Here is a 21976-nt window from a genome sequence, read left to right as displayed (position 1 = left end):
AAGGTCCCAGAGCAGCCAAGCCTTCAGAAGGAGAGCCTTGTCTTCATTCATCTCTCAGTTACCTCCAGTGGCTAAGACTTGGCAGACGTCACAGGACCAAAAGCGGTCCAAGTATAACTCATTGGTTAGGCTCTATCGAATGATTTATTCCCTAAGGGCATACTTTGGATCTAAACTTATTTTTATGCCTCGTTTATATATAATAGCAAATTCTTTCTCCCCTAATTCTCTTCTCCGCCAAAAAAGATTTTTTTTTTTTTTGCAGTATTTTATTTAACTAATGCGATGGTTCGAGTGGTTATTGTTCCATCTGTTTAAAAACAAGGTACTTCCTTCCAAATTTAAACCTATGTTTTGACAGATGGGTAAATTGAGGCCAAAAGTTTATCCTTTAGTTTCATGGCGAGAAAGGGTAAAGGCTAAATTTGAACCCAGTTATCTCCTGACTCAGGTCCAACACTTTATTCTATTTCCATTGGGTTGGATTAATGTCTCCAAAGCATTCTGATCAGAGAGGAAAATGGGCAATCATTACTATCCAGGTGGTAGTTGAAGACCATTGTATTTGCCGATTGAGTCATTAGTGATTTTGAGAGAATGGTCTCCCTACGTCTTAGGCTGGTGGGGAGGGAAGCCATTGGTAATCCATTTTTACCATTCTGAGTCTTCTCGGTGGAACTCTTGGCATGGCTGAGTGGCTAGAAGAGGGACTATTTAACAAATAATTATGTGATTGTTGGTAACTGAGTCTTATGAATTGTTGTCCATCAGCCAGTGAAACTCAGAATGGGCCATGGGCTACTCCTGGCAAATGTTTCAACCCAGGACAACCTTCCGCTAGGTCTAAGGGACATCTCATCTCATCTCGGGAAGAAACAAACTCTCTTATCCAACTTCCCTCTTCCAAAAAGCCAAAAAACCAAAAAAAAAAAAAGTTTGTTTAATTCAGCTGAATCCCACAAACATGTAGTAAGCTTCTATCAACACCCTAAGTGTATGTGTCTGTCTGTATGTGTGTGTGTGGGGGGTAAGTAAACCAAGGCTAGGAGAGTTTAAGTGATTGTCCCAGAGTTACACAGCTACAGTGTGTCCAAGGCAGGATTCAAAGTGAGTTGTTCCTGCCTCTGGGTCTGCCGTTCAGTGGTGGGGCCTCCCTGGCTTCCATTGATAGAGCCGAGAGCCCAGAATTCTTCTTTGTGTGTCCCCATAGCGAGCCCACCCACTCCACTTTTGTTCTGGTCCCCAGGAAGGATGCTCTTGGGATGTTTGGCCCGAGGATGCGAAGATGCCTATCCTCAGAGCTCTGCCTCCTCCTTGGGTGTCCCAGATATCCCCTGGCCCTGGGGGGATGCAGGAGGCCCAGCGCTCCAGGGTCTGCTGCTCCTGCCTCTCTCTCTGGGGTGGCCTGGCCTGCTTGCTCCCAGGAGGATTTTCGATTTCTTAGTGTTGACTGTTCCTTCTTCAAGGGTGGCTCTTTCCCTGAAGAGAGGCTCTGTCCAAGTAGGACATGGAGCTGCACATTTATTTTCTCTCCCTGTTAACAGATCTGTGGTTAATTTATCCAAGAGTTGTTACCCAGGGCTCCACCTGAGAGCCACAAATACAGCTGTGTCCTTTGGGCCCACGTGTCCCGCCTGGAATCGCGCTTGGTTGGAGGAGGATGGGAAAGGCAGGTGGGAGGGCAGGAAGCCCATGGCTTTCTGTCCTGCCCTCTGCGGGGCCTAGGGCAGCCAGAGCAAGTCGCCCCAGCTATGCACCAAGCACTAGGTCAGGTCCATAACCCAGAAGGCCCTTCCTTCCTGGAGCTCACCTTTCTATGGTAGAAGCTGCCTGCAAATCATTGGATGGACTGAGTAATTGAGAACTTTTAGAGCAGATGGTAAGTAATCAAGCTTGGGGATGAGGAGGCTCGGAAAGGCCTCCTCTAAATCAGGGATGGGAGGGAGGAGAGTGTTCTGGGCGTGTTGGGGGGCAGAGGGCAGGCAGTGCCGAAACGAGGTGATGGGAGGTAGAAGGTCAGGGCCAGGAAGGTAGGTGCTGCTGTCATCATGTATTCCCAGCGTGCTGTGGGGCCTCCACAAACAGAGGAGTGGGGGCAGATCTCCTGGGCAGAGATCTCCCCTTAGCAAGTCCAGAAGCTTGGTTGGGCTAAAGAGCCCAATTTGAGCTGATCCCTACTTACCCTTCCAGGTTTTATCAACTGCTGGTGCCATCTTGCATAGAGCATCCAAGAGGACCCGAGCCTGAATGTGTGACTGTGCTCAAATCCCATCACCTCTACCCATCTCTGTTTCCTCATTTGCAAAATGGGGACACAAATATTCCCTTACACCTCAGGTTCTCCTGAGGATCCCATGAGATAATGGTTGTGAAACATTTAGTTCAGCACTTGGTGCATAGTAAGTGCTATATAAATATCATTATTGTTGTTGTTATTGGATTTTAGGTTTCAGAAGAAGCCGTATTAAATTTATTCTCTGTCGAATAAAAGTATCTCCTTCCCCTGCTTCCCACCAGCTCTGCCATGCTCTTTGGGCCACCCCAAGCCCAGCTTTTGCTGTTTGAAGGACTGAAGATCCGACATGCTCACTGACTGGGGAAGGAGCATTACTTATAAACAGAATAGCCCAGGAGACCCCCCATGGCCTGCTCGTTTCTGATATCTACCCAGCCTCCAAAAGGAAGGGACAAAGCGATGGCTTATGGGACCTTTGGCTATGCTTCCAGCTGGGAGGCCCCAGGACCACATGAAGTAGAGGCAGCCACGGGTTTCCTTGGCAGGGCAGGCCTGGTTTTGGCCTAGTCACAGACTCTCCAAGGGCGGGAGGAAGTGGTTTCCTTCAGGAAGACCAACCACTGACAGGCCAAATAGATACTAGAAATCTCTCTTTTAGGAGAAATTTCTCTTTTAGAACAGGAGTATGAATGGGGGGGACTATGGGTTCAGAATGTCGCATACATCATCAAGCTCAGACAGGTGATTTTCATGAATAGTTTTGTAGAGGGGCTCCCTGGGGGGAGGGGGTTTATATCTGATAATCACCTGGAAAAAGAAGGGGACAACAAAACTTGTTTTGAGAGATTGGAAACTGGTAACTCTAAGCTAGAGACAACTTCATCTTAGCATCCTTCCAATATTTTTAAGAAAATGATGGTGGAACAGTCAGTCAGTAAAAGGGAAAGCTGGTGGAAACATGAAGCAGATGGGAGTGTGTGGGATTACGCTGACCCGTGGCCCAGTGGTGTGAATCCCACAACTGTCTACCCACAAATATTTGTGGGATGTTAGGGCGGGACATCCTTGAACATCTCCACGTTTATTTTCTCCATGATTAAAATAGAGATTCAGACTGGACCATGGTGGCATTAATGTGCAGCATTTGGGGAGGAAACACCTTTTATTGATATAGGTTGGTCGCTTCTTGGCAGTTTAGTCTTACGCATTGGCAAGGGCATAGAGAAGAAGGGTCATGGGCATTTCACTTCGGTTTGGCTCGGTTTCCTTCTCTGCAAAATGTCTATAACAGTAACCCTGCCTTCCAGGGTTGTTGGGAAGATCAAAGAAAGTACCATTTAGAAAGCATGTCCTTAAAGAGCCTGCAAATGCTCGCTGATTATTGTTCTTGTCATAGTTCTTGTCATTATTGTTCCTGCTACCCAGGCTGTCTGTAAATCATTACAATGAGGACCTTAACTCTTGGATCCTCTCCCTTTACCAGCCTCCGCTGATAATTAAGGGGATTAATGTTCAATAAATATCTCCCATCTTGTGGGGTTTTGTGTTCTAAAAATGCTCACAGAGACTTTCTTCTTGAACAATAACAGGAAATGAATTTGCTAAATTTCTAAAAGATCAACAATTTGACATTTCAATGATGTCTTTGAGGGATCCCATGAGGCGAATACTTTAAAATCGTGGAATTTTTATATTTGCATGGAGCAAGCCTGAGGGAGAGTCTCATCCAACCAACCCATTTTACTGCTGAAGAAATTGTGGCTTATGCCTTGACTCCTTGTGTATTCAGAGCCAGCAGTGAACTTGAGGCTCCCTGGTTGAAGTCCACCCCCACCCCCCCAGTCTTTTTTCCCCAGTGGTTATTTCTCCCATTGATATGACTCATTTTTGTCGACCATGTAAATGATCTTAATGAAGGAAGGACAGGTTCAGGCTTTCTTGATCCCCGTTTCATTCCATGGCACAACTTCTTGAAGGAATAAAGTTCATGCTGGATCTTATGGGATTTTGGTTCACAAATTAAAATGAAGATGTTTTGGTTGAGCCTGTAAAGTAAACAATTCATTGCTGCCATATCACACAACATGTAGATCCTGATCAGGCTGGACTTTGAGGTCATCCACAGATTTCCATTCATTTTTTCCCTTTTCTTAAAAATTCTTTGATCCTTTTATCTTCCTTCCTTCCTTCCTTCCTTCCTTCCTTCCTTCCTTCCTTCCTTCCTTCCTTCCTTCCTTCCTTCCTCTCTCCTTTTTTCCATCTCTTTATTGCCATGGATTTTTTTTTTTTTGTATTTTTGCAATATTTGTATTGTCATTTGTAATATTGGTAATAATCCACATTTGGGGACCTTTGCCATCCCATCCTCCACTAAGGAAAGGCTGAATGTTTCCTCTTCAGTTCTCTGCAAATAAAAGGGCAGGGTTTCTATAATCTCCTGTGTTTTCTCTACTGTCATCACTTACATTAAAAAAAAAAAAAAAAAAAACAAAAAAAAAAAAAACCACTGTCTAGAATAGGGTTTTTAGCTCCTAAAATCTTTGTCCCTGAACTTGTTGGAGCTCAGAGGTCTTTGAGTCCAACTCCATTACCTTACAGATAAGGAAACTGAGACCCAGGAGTTTCGGCCATTTTCCCAGGGTCACCCAGCTAGTCCAGAGCCGGGACAAGATGAAGCCAGATGTTCTGACAAAGTGGCTGCTGCTTCCCCCCTCCCCATCAGCCCCTACAAGTTATCTCTTGTTTCCTTGAATTGGCCAAAATTCCATTTCATGAAATGTGCTTAGCCATTCTCATCTCAACAGGCTTCCAATTTGTTTCCAATTTTTTGTTACTGTAAAAAATATGGTGACAATGTCGGTATCTCCCAGGGCTTTCTTTCTGTCCTTGTGCTTTGGGGGCCTGTGCTCCTTAAGGGCAGCGGAAGGCAGGATCATGTTAGTTTTTGGTTTGGGTCACTACGCCGAGTCTTCCTCCATCCAAGGAGGGTCTCTTGCATAAGTTCTGATGACAAGTGTTGCTGAATAAGTGCTTGCTGCTAATTAAATGGGATGAGAGTTGAGGGGGGTGTATTGCGGAGGGCCCACCATGTTGAGGACTCTAGAGAGTCATGGAAGGGAAACGCAGAAATGCCACCATTTCACTGAGTCAGGAGGAGGTTGTTTGTGTCCTTGTGGACCATGTGGAGATGAAATCAGGACATAAGGAGTGCAAGGAGGGGAAGGAAGGGTCTACCCTGGCTGCAGAATAGATGTCGGCCATGAAGGGGATGCCAGGGAGGATGGCAGCCATAATGAAGGTCTGGGACAGCCACTACGGTCGGGGAGTAGTGGAAAGATGAAGGAATACTGGATCCTGAGGGATCCCAGCTGGCCAAGCCCCTCAGTGCACCTTGCAGATTTTTTCCAAGAGCTGTTGAACGATAGGGAGGGGGTGCAGTCACCTAGAATTGGGGGGGGGTGAGGGACAGAGAGAGCCTGGAAAGTTCTGTGGGGAGCAGTGATGGTGCTGGAAGGCATTGGAATGGAGAGGTGTGGGCTGGAGCCTGTGTAGGGAGTGACATGAGAGCAGAAGAGAAGGACTTGGGCATGGAGGGGCACAAAGAGGTTGGGAGATTGGAGGCCCCAAGCCTTGTGCCAATGTACGGGGTCAGGGATCGACATCTCCCCCAGATGGGCCTGCTCTGGGAGCTAGCCATGACCCTCCACCAGCCACAGGGAGGTCAATGGGATGGAGTCCAGAGGAGGAAAGTCAAGAGGAGGAGGTGAAACCCCCACGCTTCTCCTTTGGGGACCTCGTTCCTTTGGCCCCACTTCCCGAAAGCAGAGTTCTTGGGGTGGCTCGGGCCTCTTGCCAGCTGCAGTCTCTTGGCCCCCTTTGGCCAGGGAGCTCTGGTTCCCCTCCTCTCCTCCCGGCCTCATTGGCTTTTGTTTTTGCTGAGATGTGGGTTTGTTCATCCCTTTCACTTCTTGCTTTCAAGATGATACAGAGGCTAGAGCTCAACTTTGTTTCTAAAACCAGGGAAACTTTGAGGAAGTAAGACTGGGCAAAGGGTGGGTCTGCTGGCCTGGTCTCCTTGCCCCTCCTTGGTCTGGTTTTGTTTCAGCCTTCACCCCTCCCCTCATCTGCATAGAGCCCGAGACCCTGGCAAGCAGCCCCAGGTTAGAGAAAAGGCATTTGACCCACAGGAAAAGGGAAGTGACCTTGAATTTAGACTTGTGGACTTCCCTGCCCCATGTGGCATGGATCCAGAGATAAGGCCAATGGCCGGGGCCCTCACCTCACATCTTGGTCTACAAGTAGAGGTCAGATGGCCATTTGTTGGGTGCGAGATTCTCACTGTAGCAGAGGAAGGGCTGAGTTGGCTCTTGTGGTTCTGGACTTAGGAGAATTTAGGCTGGTTCTCCTTATTCTACTATTGTCCCATTTCTGAAACATCCCGTTACATATGTTGGGGGAATGGAGAAAGGAGGAAGAGAGAAGTGAAGGAGAGAGAGAGAGAGAGAGAGAGAGAGAGAGAGAGAGAGAGAGAGAGATATGGAGAGAGAGAGAGAGAGAGAGTGAGTCGGGGGAGGGAAGGAAAGAGAGAGGGAAAAGAAGAGGGAAAGGGGGAGAGAGGGAGAGAGAAACAGAGACAGAGAGAAAGCCAGAGAGATGGACAGAGACATAGAGAATAGGAATGATTGCCTTTCTTCTATTTGACTGAGAAATCCTTAACAGCAGAGATGTTTCTTTAGTACTATTGTCCTCCTAGTCCTCCCTAACACATGGCTGTGTATTTAGTATTCAGTAGGCGTCCAACAAATGTTTGTTAAGTATTCTACCAATTTAATTCCACTCTAGTCCAGGGTCTTATGTGCTCTTTCCCAGACTGCGGGAGCCATGTTTCTTTGCCTTTTCCGTCTATCCCCCAACTTAGATAATTTTGGCAAGTATTTATATGGGTTCTCTGATTAGGAGACCTTATCTGATGGCTTCCATCTCAGGGGAGGATGTCAGGACAGGAGATGAGCCTGTAAACATGTTTTCATGAAAGGCAGCCTTTTAACCCTCCTCATTTCCCCCGATGGCAGCTCGCTCTATGAGTTGAGGTTCGAGGATTTCCTGGAGTGACCCTTCTCTTTGCCTGAACAGACAGCTGGAAGCAATCACATCCCCCTCTCAATTAATTCAGTCCAATTAATAAATTGCCAAGTGGGGGCGGTACCAGGGAGACGATGCTTGGAGACTTCCGACCTCCTGTTGGAGGGCCCTTGAAATCAGGATTGATGGCAGGTCTTCGGTGTCAAGCCCGTCACACTTTTTCCCCAGCTGGGCAGGAACCGGCTGACTTACTGGTCCATTCTGGGTCATCGCCGGCCTCAGACGGGCCTCAGGAAGATGGCTGACCCCGTTTCGGAATAACCGCTGTCGCTGCCTGAGTGAATTGTTGTTGCTCCCTCTCGTCTTTCCACCATGTTCATTTCCAAATGTCTTCCTCCCCTCTCCTCTACCCAGTGAGCCATCTCTGGCAACCAAGAATAAAAATAAAATAAGAGGAAGGAGAAAACCAGGTCAGCAAAACTAATCAATGTGGCCGTCACATCCGACCCTTTATGCAACGTCCTCTGCTCCCGTCCCTGCCTCGTCTATGAAGGGAGGGCCGTGCGTTTTCTCATCTCTTTTTATAAAACTTGCTGGGTCATTACAATTCCGAGTGTTTATATAAGTGACATTTCTATGTGTGTCACACCTTAAAGTTCGCAAAGCTCCTTATGGAGGTTATCTCGGTTGAGGAAAATCCTCAGAGGATTCTGCTGTTCTCTCTATTGGACAGACGGCAGCCTTCCATACCAGGCTCGGGAAGCCCTTCCTGCTTGCCCTCAAGGAACGTCCCTTCTAAAGTGGGGACCAGCACCCCAACAACCAGGTGGACAAAAGAGATGGCAGAAGCCATTCCATGGGGGCAGCCACCTGTGCTTCATGGGGGCTGGGAAAGGCCTCTGGGAGGAGAGGAGATATGGGCCGAAGGGAGTCGGGGAAGCAAGGGCAGAGGCAGCAGAGTATTCTGGACATGGCGGACGATGAGTGCGAAAGCACAGGTCCCCTTGTAGGTCTCTGTGTAGCCCACCATGCGACCGACCTTCCCGCTGACTGGTTTCTGAGAGGAGCCAAGGCGCATTCAGAGAATGCCTAATGATTTCCTTAAGGTCCCTCGGTCTCCTTTCCTTCTCCTACTCAAACCTGGACACCACTCAGCAGTTGGGTCTAAGTGTCCGTCTAAGAGTCAAGGACTGCTGTAATTGCTTATAACAGGGAACCAGAGCAGCTTTCTAGCCTGATTTCCTATTACTCCCCTTCACACAGTCTTTGTTTTGGTCAAATCCCCTTTCACCCATGGTACTCCACAAACAAGATGGTGGTGCTTGTCCCTGTACATTTCTAGTGTATATGCTCCGTGAATGGTGGGTGTGCTCCTTCCCCCTTAACTCCTTTGGTCAACCCAAGTGCCTCTTCTGGAGAGATTTGTCCTGATTCTGCGATGTCAGGTCAGCTCTTCTTCCTCACATTCTACATCTAGTTATATCGGATGGAAGTTTTGGAGGATTGGGATCTCCTTCCCTCCTTCCCGCCCTCTCTCTCCCTCTTCCCTCCCTTCCTCCATCTCCCTCTCTCTCCTTTCTCTTCTTTCCTCTCTCCCTCTCTCTCTCTCCCACTCTTTCTCAAGGTATATATAGATACACATATCTACCTATATACAGAAGTGATTGCTATGTATTTCTACTTCTTTAATTACTATGTATATCTATAGATACATATATCCATGTAACTACATATGTATCTCTATACCTATATTAACAGGTAGATACATGTATCTACCTGTATGCAGAGATAATTACTATATTTCTACCTTTATAATTGCTATGTATATCTACCTCTATACCTATATTGAGAGATAGATACATGTCTCTATCTATATACAAAGATAATTACTATGTATTTCTATAGAGCTCTCCATATGTTTATATGAAGTTATATAGCATATCGTATATATTACATGATACACACACACACACACACACAGAAAGGGGAGGTATATGTAGATGTTGATAAATAGATATTGATCCATAGCTTTAGATATTGATGGTTATTGAACGATCTTGTTACCGATAGATCTAGATATCGATGTATTGTGGGTCCCGAGCACAGTGCCTTGCCCAGAGGAGCTACTGCTTTCTAACGTTTGTTGGTTGGATCCTTTCAAACACAGCCATGTTTGTTCTCTTCCCCTCAGTCCCAGTCATGTCTCACCCTTCGTGGCTGCCCCCCAAGAGCACCGGGGAGTCCCTTGCTCACGCTCCTGCTCGGATGGAGACGACACATTCGTTTGGGACACCCAGCATCTCCGTGTCCATGCAGCAGACACCCAAGAAGTTTGCTCCGGTGGTCGCTCCCAAGCCCAAATACAATCCCTACAAGGCGCCTGGGGCAGAAGGTAAGAAGCGGGGTGTGCCCTGGCACAGTGAGGCGGAGGGGATCTGTGTGGCACAATGTGCCGGACGACAATGGCCTCCTTTGTGAGGCGGTGCGGTGCAGTGGTTGGAGCACTGAGAGGGGGGTCGGCAAGACTTACTTTCCCCATATGCTTTGAAGCTTGTATGTGACTTGGTACCTTTGTGAGGATGATCCACCAGTGAACTTTTCTGAGGTTTTCTCATGTGCCAAAAGGGAATACTCAAAATGCAGTGGCCCTTACCTGCCAGGGCTGTTCGAGGATGAGAGCTCCATGGGGGGCTGGGGAGGTGCCCCCTGCTGTGCTGCTTGCATACAGTCGGGGCTCAATAGAGGCTTGGCACATTAACTAAGGTGAGAACTATCAAATGCCCTGCAACTTGAGGGGCAACAGTGGAGATTTGGCTATTTGGGCTTCCACAGTCCTCCTTGAGCACCCCCGTGGCACAAACTCATGTCCCTGCCCCTCATTTGGACTTTAACCACACACACAAGCGATGGCTCCTTTTCGGATGGCTCTCTGTGTGAGGGGGTGATTCATAGACTTTCAGGTGTACAGATGCCAGGAGGTCAGTGTGGAAATCCCTGCTCATCCAGCTGTGTGATATTGGCTAATCATGTCACTTCCTGTCCCTCAGTTTCTTCATCTATAAAATGGCCTAGCAGCCTCATTGCTTTCTAAGTTCTTTCCTAGCTTAGATTTCTTTGATTTTGTAAGTCTTTGTTCCCCTCTAAGACTGTTTCCTCATCTTTGAGTTGGATTTGATAATTCTTTGTTCATTTGCTCCAGGAGAACTACTTTCCCCTCTCTGTCCCCCTCTCCCTCCCAGATCTGGGATTTCCCTGGGAGTTCCTAGTCACAATCTTCTACCACCTTCTCAGATAGTGACCTTTACATGGAAATGATCAGTGACTTATTTAGAGGCTCCCACCCTATGTTTGCCAGAGAGGGAAGTAGAGTGAAGTTCTTCCCGACTCCAAACTTGTCTCTCTCTTTCCACTCTCCCACATGGCTTCACGGGGATATTTTGTTGGTTTTGTTCCTTGGTTTCGGTGCCCCAAAAGATATTCCCTGCCAAGGTTAGGGCAAAGGGCACCTCTGATTAGGCTCTCTCCTCTGGTTGCTTCCCCTCTGCATCATTTTTTTTTTTAGTGCCTATTTCCTGTCCCAGTCATTGGCAATCTTCAGTTCACTGCTCAGCCTTTTCACCCGGAAGGCAGTGCTTTTCACTCCCATACTGCAGTGTGTCCTAACCTCCATATCTCAGGTACTTTGGGTCTCTTCACTTCTCAGACCTGGTGTTACCGACTTAGTAGCCATTTCTCCTCCAAGGTTAGCTCGCCTCTCCTTCCATTCCCCCACATATATATATTTGGATTTCTGTTGTGTCTCCTCCAAGGTTTGCTCTCTCTCCTCCTTCCATTTCCCATATCATATGCATTTGGATTTGCATCTTTACCACAAAGTGGAAGCTCTTTGAAGGCAGCATTATTTTTATTTTTGTATCCCTCACACCCAAGATAGTGGTCGCATAGTGTAGATAGGGGTAAAGACTAAAATAGTTATTAGCAATTTTTATTGCTTTCTTCTACCCCCATGCTCACACCCCCTCCTTTATTTAAGAAGCCCATAATTAATTTCCCAACGACTTAACCACTCCCTCCCCTACCAACAAAGCAAAACCCTCTCACAACAAATCAGTGTGATCAAACCAAACAAATCAGTGGATTAGCCACATCTGAAGACATGCTAGGTGTCTGCCATCTCTTGACTGACAGGTCTGCTTGACTCTTCACCCTCTGAGTCCCCATTAGTCACTTAACCAAGGAGGAATTCCAGAGCTTTCACCTTAGTGCACCTTTGTATTATTTCATAGTCACACGTAAACGTGCTTCTCCTCTTACTTATTTCACTTCATCATTTAATAGAATTTGACCAAAGTTGTTTTTTCTCCTAAAATCTCCATATTGATATTTTTATTCATTTCATGAATATTTCATTTCATTCTATATGTCATTATATAATATTTAATTTCTAATTATATTTCATTTATAAACCACAATGTAGTCATTTGAAATTCATTGTTAAAGGTTGAGATATAGTGTAAGATGTTACTTTAAATCTATTTTATGCTAAACTGCTTTCCAATTTTTCCAACTTTTTTGAATAATAATAATAATAACTATCCCTTAGATATACTTTAAGTTTCAGAATCCTTTACAAATGTCTCATTTTTTTTTTTCTCATAACAATCTTGGGACAGAATAACTTTTTTAAAAACCAGAACTAAATAATTTTGAACATTACTTGCTTCTTAGTCTGAAATCTGGCCACACTAGGTTCCTTAAATTCCTCCTTTAAAAAAAAATCCCTCAATTCTTCCTTTTTAAAAAATGTTTTCCCTTGAGATTCTTCACTCTTTGGTCTTCCAGATGATTTCAGTCATTATTTTGTCCAGTTCAATAAAGTGATCCTTTGGAAGTTTGGTATGGCACCAACTTTATAGATTAATTTAGCTGGTTTCATCATTTATATTATATTATATTATATTATATTATATTATATTATATTATATTATATTGGCTCCAGCTGTGATCCTTGTCTTCCTTTTCTCCTATTAAAAATGTTTTATAGTTCAATTCATTTAAGTCCTGAGTGAATCTGGGTAGGCTGACTCCTAGAGATTTTATACATTTTGTTTTTATTTTCAATGAAATTTCTTTTTCTATCTCCTCCTGCTGGGTTTTGTTAGTAATATATACAAAGCTTGATGAGTCTCTTATGGGTTGATTTTATATTCTGCTACTTCCTGAAATTACTGGGGTTTGTTTGTTTGTTTTTTACATCTCCTCTCTTGAATACTCTAAGCAGCCCATCATGTCATCAGCAATTAAAAAATGGTGCTATTTGTCCTTTTTTTTTTTTTTTTTTCTGTGCTTTTCAAAGGGAGATACTTATATTTCAGGAGTTTTACTGCTTTCTGTGAGTGATAGAGTGGTACAAGGCCAGGCTAGGCCAGGGAGTTTGGGCTGAGAGGCTGTGGTTCCCAAATAATATTACCTGCAATCCTGAGTCTACCAAATAAGGGCCCCCTCTTGGGCCTTCCCAAGCCTCTTTGCTGCAAGGGTAAGGAAGAAGAAGCCTTGAGATACGAGCCTTTCCCTTTGTCTCCAGCTCTGCCCCAAACCCTTAAAGCTCTTTTGGAGTGAGAGCTCCTCCAGAACACGCTGTAAGCCCTAAAGACTGAGGACCATTAGCCTTGTTCTCCAAAGCTCTGTGATTCGATGGAGATGCTTGCATTTTCACTGGTTGGAGGTTGAGCATCCACAGCCCTTCCCCCCAGCTCCCCCCGCCCCACCCACCTTAAGTATACCCTGCCACTCCCGTTCCCCCCCTGCCCGGGACACAGAGCGGGCGAGCAGTTTGACTGACAAGCAGCCGCCAGTCGGTGTCAGCATCTTGGCCAAAGTCTTGGGACCGCAGGGTCTAATATCTGAGCATCAGAACACGAGACTTCTGGGATCTGGGAGGGAAGGGACAGTTAACGACTCTCCAGTCCATCACACTCCGTTCCCTTTTTATTGACTCATTCTCTCCACGAGGCTCTCTAATTGTTTCTCCAATGACCTCAGTGTTGTTGTTGCGGCAATCTTGCCTGAGAGACCGTTCGGCGCATTTATGGCTCTCGGTGCGGAGCAATGCTCTTAGTCATCTCTCTTGAATGTGTTTTCTCATTCTCATTTATTCCCCTTTCCTCCTTGGGCTCAGCCCGGTGGCGAGCTTGGGAGCCGTGCTGGCCGGTTACTCGGTGATGGATTTCAGACCGAGCTCCTTCCCGGCAGTAAACTCTTTATGAGTTTGTTTGTTTTTAAGGCTGATGTCATGGGCCCGGTGCCCAGCTTCCGAGGCAGGCTTCTGGAACTTGTCTGGGGACTGAAGCAGTTGGGGCTTGGAGAGATGGGATTTGGGGCGCCCAACAGCAACAGTGAGCTGGCATCCTGGCGCGTAAGCATGGCGACGTCGCATTTCCTTGGGGTCATTCGCTGGCTCAGAGCAAACAACCCATAAGCTTCAGTGGCCCTCCCGTTGCACTGATGGCGTCCTTTTAAAATTTGCTTCGGTGGTGGGCTGACTCGCCCCGAAGGAGACCCCAAGTGCATGATTAGTCCAGGTTTTAATGAACCCTTTTCCCCCCTCTGTCATTTGTGTAGAGAAAAGTATCCTTATCCAGGGGAAGAAATAGGAACCCTGTGGCACTTTGCCTTCTTTGGGGTACACCTTCCAGCCTTCTCCCTCGTGGGGTCACATAGCCCATGTTTCAGTTGGCTGCAGGATGCTGTTGTGGGATTGTGGTGCTGGGAAGCCGGTCAGGAGAAATATCACGTGTGTACCAGGACTTTGCAAACCTTAGCCCAGTGGCCAACACATAATAAGTGTGTAGTCAGTGCCTGGAGTTTGTGTTGCCAGTGGTGATGATGGTGAGGAGGATTATGGGACACAAGAGAGCTATTTCTTTGTAATTCGCAAGGTTGTATTTAATTTTTTTTTTCATTTATCAAGTATTTTCCTCCCTCCTTTTACCCCTCCTGTCCCAAAGGATGAGAGAAAGGAGAATCAAACTAAAAATTCTTATAACATATCTTACTTCTTTTAAATATATTGAGGCGGGGATGGGTAGTCTAGGCAGTTGGCTGGAATAGTGGTATAGACTTGGAATAAGGAACCTGAATTCTAATTGTGCTCCAACACTTACAAGCCTCCACTAAGCTTGTTTTTTTCATATGTAAAATAGGGATAATCTAGCATCTGACTTGCAGGATTCAGTAGCATATATCAAGTGCTTTGCAAACATCAAAGTGCTATATGAATATTAGCTATTAATATTGAAAGTAAAAAGGGGAGTTTTATCTATGGGTTGGCTTTGTACTTCAGACTTTCTTTGAAGACTAATTAATTCAATGAGTATATATCAAATGTCTACTGTGTGCCAGGGGCTAGCTCAGTCAGTTCATAAGCATTCAAAGCACTTACTATGTGCCAGATATTAAACAAAATGCCAGAGACTTTGTCAGTTCATAAATATTTAAAGCACCTACTATGTGCCAGACATTGAACAAAATGTCAGGGACTTTGCCGGTCAGTTCGTAAACATTTAAAGCCCCTGTTATGTGCCAGATATGGAACAAAATCTCAGAGACTTTGCTGGTCAGTTCATAAACATTTAAAGCACCTGCTAAGTGCCAGACATTGAACAAAATGCCAGAGACTTTGTCAGTTCATAAATATTTAAAGCACCTACTATGTGCAAGACATTGAACAAAATGGCAGGGACTTTGTCGGTTAGTTTTTAAATATTTAAAGCACCTACTATGTGCCAGATATTGAAGAAAGTGCCAGGGACAAAAATAAAGACAAAGGACTGCCCCTCTGTGCTGGGAGCTCACACTCTAATTGCAGAGATTGTTGTGATATGAAACCCAGAATAAAATCAGTCCCTGGCCTCAAGATTTTTGCATCCCCTTGGGAAAAAAACCACAGGAACACAGAGTTAGGTGCCGGCAACTGCCTGAACAAAGAAAGCTCCAATGGAATTGTGTTTGAACTGGATGAAGGGCCTTTCGATTGGGTCCATGGGAAGGGAGCGGCATTGGGAAGAATTTTTTTGTCCAGACTAATCTTGTTGAAGGCTCCCAGAAACCACTAGTCCAACTCAATGATGCTGATCTCTGGTTGCTTAGCTCTTGGACTTCCACGGCCACACATGAATGACCCCGAGTCTGTCGCGGGCCCCTGGGGGTCCAGCTCCTTCTTTCCCGGACTTTGGCCTCTGCTTTCCCACCTTTGGCACATTTCTGGAATGGGGAACCTTGGACCAGATGTATTCCAGTCACGGCGCAGCAGAAAGGACACCGGCCTTGTCAGGCCATATTTCAAGGTGTAGCGAGCTGGCTACCGGATCTGGCCATCATTCAATATCTCACAGGAAGCAGGGGCTGTTTTTTCCCTTTGCGTGATGGTTAATTGGATCAGTGTCACCTCTCAGACAGCCTGTGGCCATCGCCAAAGACTTTCTCGCTGGGAAGGCCTGTCCCACCATGAATTCTGTTGGGATCACCTTGGAGAATCGAATGGTGGCTTTAACAGCAGGATGAAAGCTCGAAAGAGGATTATATTGACGGGAAAACAAATCCAGAAGATCTTTCATTGTTGAGCTCCTTGCAACATCTTCCCTTTGTTTTGAAATGATCTATTCAGTAGCCCTCATCATCTTGGGAGATTAAGAGCTCAGTAACCTGGGAAGGTAACGCATGAAGTGAAGACTGAAAAAACCTGTACCCATGCCCACATGTGCCCACAGACGTGTCTTCCTTGGCAGCGACCTACTGATTTCTGGTTCCAGCGGTGTCCACCAGGTGGCCTGAGTGGGGTCATGCCCTTCATTTCTCATTGGCCGTCATGGAGATGCCGGGCCAGCCGCCATCCGTTTGGCCGTTGGAACCTAAGAGCAGGCGATCCCAATTCTTTGCCCCTAATTATGTGTAGGCCTTTCCTGCTTACTCTCTCTGACTGTGAAAGTGAAAAGTACCCACAATTCCTCCCTGCCAACATGTATTTAAGTGAACTCTCATGGTATAATTTCCTTGTATAAACCACAGGACTAGTCACAATAGCCTATGAAGGTTATTATTATTATTATTATTATTTTGGTAACCTCCGATTAAGGAATAGCTTTAAAAAATTTTTTTTCCTCCCTTTTTATTTGCCTTCCAGTTTAGGATTGGTGCCTTTTGGACTATTTTTTCTCCTTTTTGATCCTTTTCAGGACGTTAAGCTTTTTTTTATTTTGGGACCAAAAAAATACTTTCTCTGTTCCTTATTATACCCATTCTTTCCAGAACCGTCCTTTGGATCTAGTAAAGAACAAGTAACAGCCTCTAAAGATTGGATTAAGGTTTTTCCCTACATAAATTATCTGAAGTAGAAGCAAAGAATGAATGAATCATAAAGTATTGATTATGTTAAAGCACTATGTGTCGAATGCTGTACTAAGTGCTATAGATTCAGATTTAAAAACCAGACCATCCCTGCCTTCAAGAAGCTCATTTCAAGTAAGAATAAACATCACCTCTATGGCTTTCCACAATACTAACATTACTACATGGCTCAGAGATGATTGTCACAGCATGATGAATTCCTGCTCCATTTCCTTTTTAAGTGCTTTATTTATTCATTTTTGTTGTTGTTGTTCTGGAAGGGAATTAGGAATTAAATTCTATGGAATATTCACCTTTTTTGGTCATTGGTTATATTTTTTAAGGTAGGATAGCTATGTGCAAATAGATAGAGAGCCGAGTCTGGACTCAAGAAGACTAGTCTTCCTGACTTTAAATCCAGTCTCAGATGCTTACTCACTGTATGAATAAGTCACTTAATCTTCTTTGTCTCAATTTCCTTTTCTGAAAAGTGATTTGAGGGGGGGGATGGCAAACCACTCCAGCATCTTTACCAAGAAAACCCCAAATGAAGCCATGGTAGGTCAGATATGACTGAAATAATTGAAGAACCAATATTGGTTAGGTAGGGAGTGCCTGGTTCCATGGATGTGTGTGCAGTGTCCAGAGAAGGATGGATTGTTTGAGAATATTTTGACATCGCCCTAGAAGATAACAGAATTAGAAATTCATATTAGACAAGAGGCGAATCTCACATTTCCTTTGCCGCGAGTTAGGGAAAGATCAACAACCTCAGACTTATTTTTGTTCAATTTAGATTTTCTCTGTTTACATTTCACTCATTTAGTTTCCTGCCAATGTCTGGGAATCCCAGTAATCAATAATCTGGGAACGACTGTTGGATGGATCCTCCACCCTGAATGGGAGAAGCTAAACTCGGGGAATTCCTTTTTGGTTCTCAAGATCCAAGAGCATTGTCTTTCCTATCAACTAAGGGCAAATCAAATGTCACGATGATGAACTCATCTCGAGGAATCTTATTATTGAAAGTCCTATGAATTTAACTGTAGCCACAAAAGGTGACTTTAACCCATCAATCTGTGTGTGTTTCTATGGGATGTGCTCTATTTACAAAAATGATTATACTATGGTAGCTGGAATATTAGTAAGCTGTCACATTGATTGGTTTGTTCCCTTTACAAGTTCATGGGAAATGATCAATTCTCATTGATAATTTTGCATGTGTGTGTGTTTGTGTGTTTCAGTAGCCTTGTAATATGACTTTTAAAAAAATTAATAGTATTTATTTAACAGTATTTTGTTTTTCCCAATATATGCACAGATAGTTTTCAACATTCACCTTTACAAAACCTTGTGTTCCAAATCCTCCCCCTCCCTCCCAGACAACAAGAATTCTGATATAGGTTAAACATGTGCAATTCTTCTAAATGTATTTCCATATTTGAATGACATTTTAAAAGAAGGAAATGATCATGTTATTTAACTGATCATCACTTTGCAGCTTTCACCAAGGAATTAGATGAGATTCTAACTTGTCTAATATAATTTTCTAAAATTCTCTGTGCCTCTTGTGATGTTTCAGTGTCAATATCCATCAATCACCACGCGTTTGATTGGTGTTTGCTGATTTTAGACTGCACTTGGTGCTGATAATGCAAAGGCACGTGGTCTGGGAGAGCAGACTCTAAATTGGAAATAAAAGTGGAATTAAATATTTCTTCTTTGGGTCTCCATTCACCCAAAGTAAAATGGCAGTAACTAATATTTCTGTCCAGTATCAACTCTGTGGTATATTGAGGACCAAGAGTGGAGGATTTCTCAGGGATTTCTTTGGATATTTCTTATAGCAGAATTTCTAGGAAATGGAAGAAGCTCAAACGAGGCTGTAGACATGATATCTCACGTTTGTTAGGGGTCTTCTTGCTGGAAGGGTTCATTCTGGGAGATCCCTCCCAGCTCTTGCCCTGTTATGGGATTCCTTTGGATGGCTTCAGCGTCTGGTACATTCTATCTCATGGACAGCGTGGGAGAGTTTTGGAATTTCTCTGGCAGCTTTCCCTTTTCCCTGCTTTCCTGCATGTGCTTTTATTCCTATGATAGTGCCAGGGCTTTGTACTTTTTGTTCTCAAGGATTTTTTTTTATGAGAAAATTTAATTTGGATGACAGGAGTGAAGGAAGAAAGAGAATAAAAATGAGAGGATTCTTCTCAAATGCCCCAGTCATGCCCAAGCTGCAGCACTGTGAAGCCATTTCATTCTTAGTGCCTCAGGTAGCACTCTTGAAACCTCAATACACTTTTTTTTTTTTTTTTAATGTGGAGCCATGTAAATCATTTATAAATTGATTCATGATTAGGATTATAAAAATGTTCTTGGGGACCTGATCCTCTGGGCAAATGCACAGCATTAAAAAAATTGAATGAGGAAAAAATTTCCATCAGAGGATAACAACAATCCCAATTATTAGAGCCACCAAGCTTGTTGCGTATTTATATATTCCTTTGTTCTCCCTTATATTCAGAGGTAGCCCTGCTGCTGACATCTTCACAGGTGCTAGCACTGCCTCCCCATTAACTCAAGTTCCAAAACAGAAAGACCAGCACTAGATGTAACATGAGAGCCTTTTCTGTTTGCTGGGTCCCTGTGATGCCTTTTGCTCCTGTCCAAAGAACACCGTGGGCTTTGGAAGCCTGGAGGTAGCCAAGAGACCTGACTTAATAAGAGTGCTCTGAGGCTTGGCCCCAGGTCAAGTCCAGGCTCAAGCAAACTCGAAGCAAAAAGAACCCAGGCTATGTAGGCTGTGATGATGATAAGGAGTCACTAGGTGCTCGAGCCATAGTCTGAAGCTCCCTCTACTACCTCAATTCTCCAATTATCTTTTTCTTTCCCTTTCCCTTTCCTTTTCTCCTTTCACTTTCTTTTACTCCTTCCCGTTCCCTTTCCCCTCCCCTTTTCCCTTCCCTTTTCTCCTTCTGTTTCCCTTTCCCCTTCCCTTTCCTTCTCTTTCCCTTTCCCCTTTTCCTTTCCCATCATAAAAAAAAAGTTTATTTATTTATTTTTATCTTTCTTTCTTTTATTTTATTTTCCAAGTGTTTTTTCAACATTACAGGCAGTGTGATGTGCTGGCTAGAGCACTGAACTTGCCATTATTGAGTCCTCAATACATCTTTTTTTTTTTTTTTCAAACACTAGCTATTCAACACAAGTCCCAGAGACTCTTTGTGCCTCAGTTTCCTCATCTGTGAAACAGAAGTAAGACTTGATGGCCTCAAAGGTTTCTGTTCTAAATCTATGACTCTATGAAGAGTGACTTTAAAAGTCCCAACTTTCAAACCCCACCTCCCCCATCATCACACACATTGAACACATGCATAAATAGCAATCAGCAGTCCTATTAAGGTGAAAGTTTGCTAAAGGCAAAAAGGGGAAGCCAAGGGTCTTCTCCTTACGAGGTTGCCTCTTCCCCAGCCCAAATAGTGGTGCAGATTCAGCTCCAACTTTTGACCTAAACAAATAGATAAACAAACTCTCTCTGAATGTCAAAGAACATGGAAAGTTTCTTCCACAGTGGGGAATTTCTGAGAAAACAGGAAGCAAGAGAAGGCGGATTTTACTATGGTGGTGTGTCCATACCTTCCCCCTCACAGCCAGCTTGGTTGGTAACTTGAGACTCTTCAGAGCAGAATAATCAACACAAAAGTGTTGTTTCTTAAAAGTGATATTAATGGAATAATTGAGGGACAGATCTTGGTTTAATGCCCTGTTGAAGCGTGTTCAGGGAATCACTCTATTTGAGAATTATTAGAAGCCATTTCTGGTGTTTGCTTAGTATTGGTGAACAGCCTAAGAACATATATAAATCATCAGGGCAAGATGACAAACAGAGATGGGTCCCATGGCTGCCTTAAGAGAAATGCAATAGCCGGGAGCGTGCCCTGTTCTCAGCCCATGCAGCAAGATGGCATTCAGTTCTGGGCACCACATATATGTTTATATGAAATATCATATTGTATAACAATTGTGATTTATAAGGCATGACAATATGTTTTCTGAATTTATCAAATATCAAATATAATAAAATTTTTGGTAGAATCAGAAAAGAAATTGTGTATGAAATTGTGGATCTCTGTTACTTAGAGTTTGCTCTCCCTTTAAAATATATAATAAATTCAATGTATTACTTTTCTTCATGTCTTCTTTCTGTTCTTTCCTGTTCACTTTTTAAAAAATGCTTTCAGGACCCTTTATTCCTTATTCCCTTCATTCCTTATTCCCTTCATTTGTTTGTTTGTCCATTCTTTCTTTCCTCCCTCTTTCCCCCCTTCTCTCCCTTTTCTTCTTAGTCTTCCCTTCTTTTTCCCCCTCTCTCTTCTTTCCTTCTTTCCTTCCTTTCTCTTTCTTTTTTTTTTTAATTGCCCCTTTTCTTATTCTTCAAACTTTAGAAAATCACAGAAATTCAGAGTAAAAAAGATTTCTGATGACTATCCTATGATATTCTGGAGCTGGGTAGCACAGTGGATAGAGCATCAGGCTTGGCAAGAAACTCTGAGTTTAAATTTGACTTTAGATACGAGTAAATCACTTTACCTCTTTTTCCTCATCTGTAAAATGACAATAGTAATAACTCCTACTTTCCAGAGTCACTGTAAGTATCAAAGGAGATTATAATTTTTACTCACTTAGTACAGTATCTGGTAAGTAATAAGCTTTATATAAATGCCATCATCATCATCATCATCATCATCACCACCACCACCACCACCACCACCATCATTATCATCCCTTTTTGTTTTATAAGTGGTCATCCAAGGCTCCCAATGAAAGGAACCTCTTGCCTCCCAAGGCAATCCATTCCACTTTGAATTTATTCAATTTCCCTTCATTCTGAGTCTTTTACCACTTTGTTAGACCCTTTTCTGCCTTCAAGGACATGAACAAAGTCCAAGTCCTTTTCTAGAGGTATCCCAAGTCAATCCAACCACAGGTTTGATTGGACAATGATTGTGTCCGAGGCTCTGCCTTTGTTGTTGAAGGGAACCCAACGATGCAAAGAGTTTACTTTCTTCTTAAAGACCGAAGTCACCATCTTGTCACTGTAGCCCATGTTGCTGACGGGGACTAGGGATGACTTCCTGAAATCAGCACCACAGAATGTCAGAGAAGAAAAAGCTCCCTTTGACCTGTGGTGGTCAGAGAAAGTTTCATAGAGGAAGTGGGATTATCTTGTACTTTCACATGGGCTCTTGTCACATGGACATTCTGTGTGTCCTACTT

The 21976-nt window shown here is 44.0% G+C and overlaps 1 protein-coding gene across 7 annotated transcripts in view; it reads left to right on the top strand.

Annotated features, from left to right (window-relative positions):
- LPP (LIM domain containing preferred translocation partner in lipoma) overlaps positions 1–21976 on the top strand; it is a 626695-nt gene that overhangs the window by 202251 nt on the left and 402468 nt on the right. For all 7 annotated transcript variants that reach the window (XM_031957434.1, XM_031957435.1, XM_031957436.1 and 4 more), the window contains one exon: positions 9510–9710. In XM_031957434.1, the coding sequence (XP_031813294.1) occupies positions 9518–9710 (193 nt within the window). In that variant the 5' untranslated portion in view covers positions 9510–9517. The remainder of the gene's footprint in view (positions 1–9509; positions 9711–21976) is intronic.

Source organism: Sarcophilus harrisii, chromosome 3 (assembly GCF_902635505.1).
Source record: "Sarcophilus harrisii chromosome 3, mSarHar1.11, whole genome shotgun sequence".
NCBI lineage: Eukaryota > Metazoa > Chordata > Mammalia > Dasyuromorphia > Dasyuridae > Sarcophilus > Sarcophilus harrisii.
The sequence above is the reverse complement of the archived record's forward strand: the minus strand, read 5'-3'. Positions and strand labels throughout refer to the sequence as shown.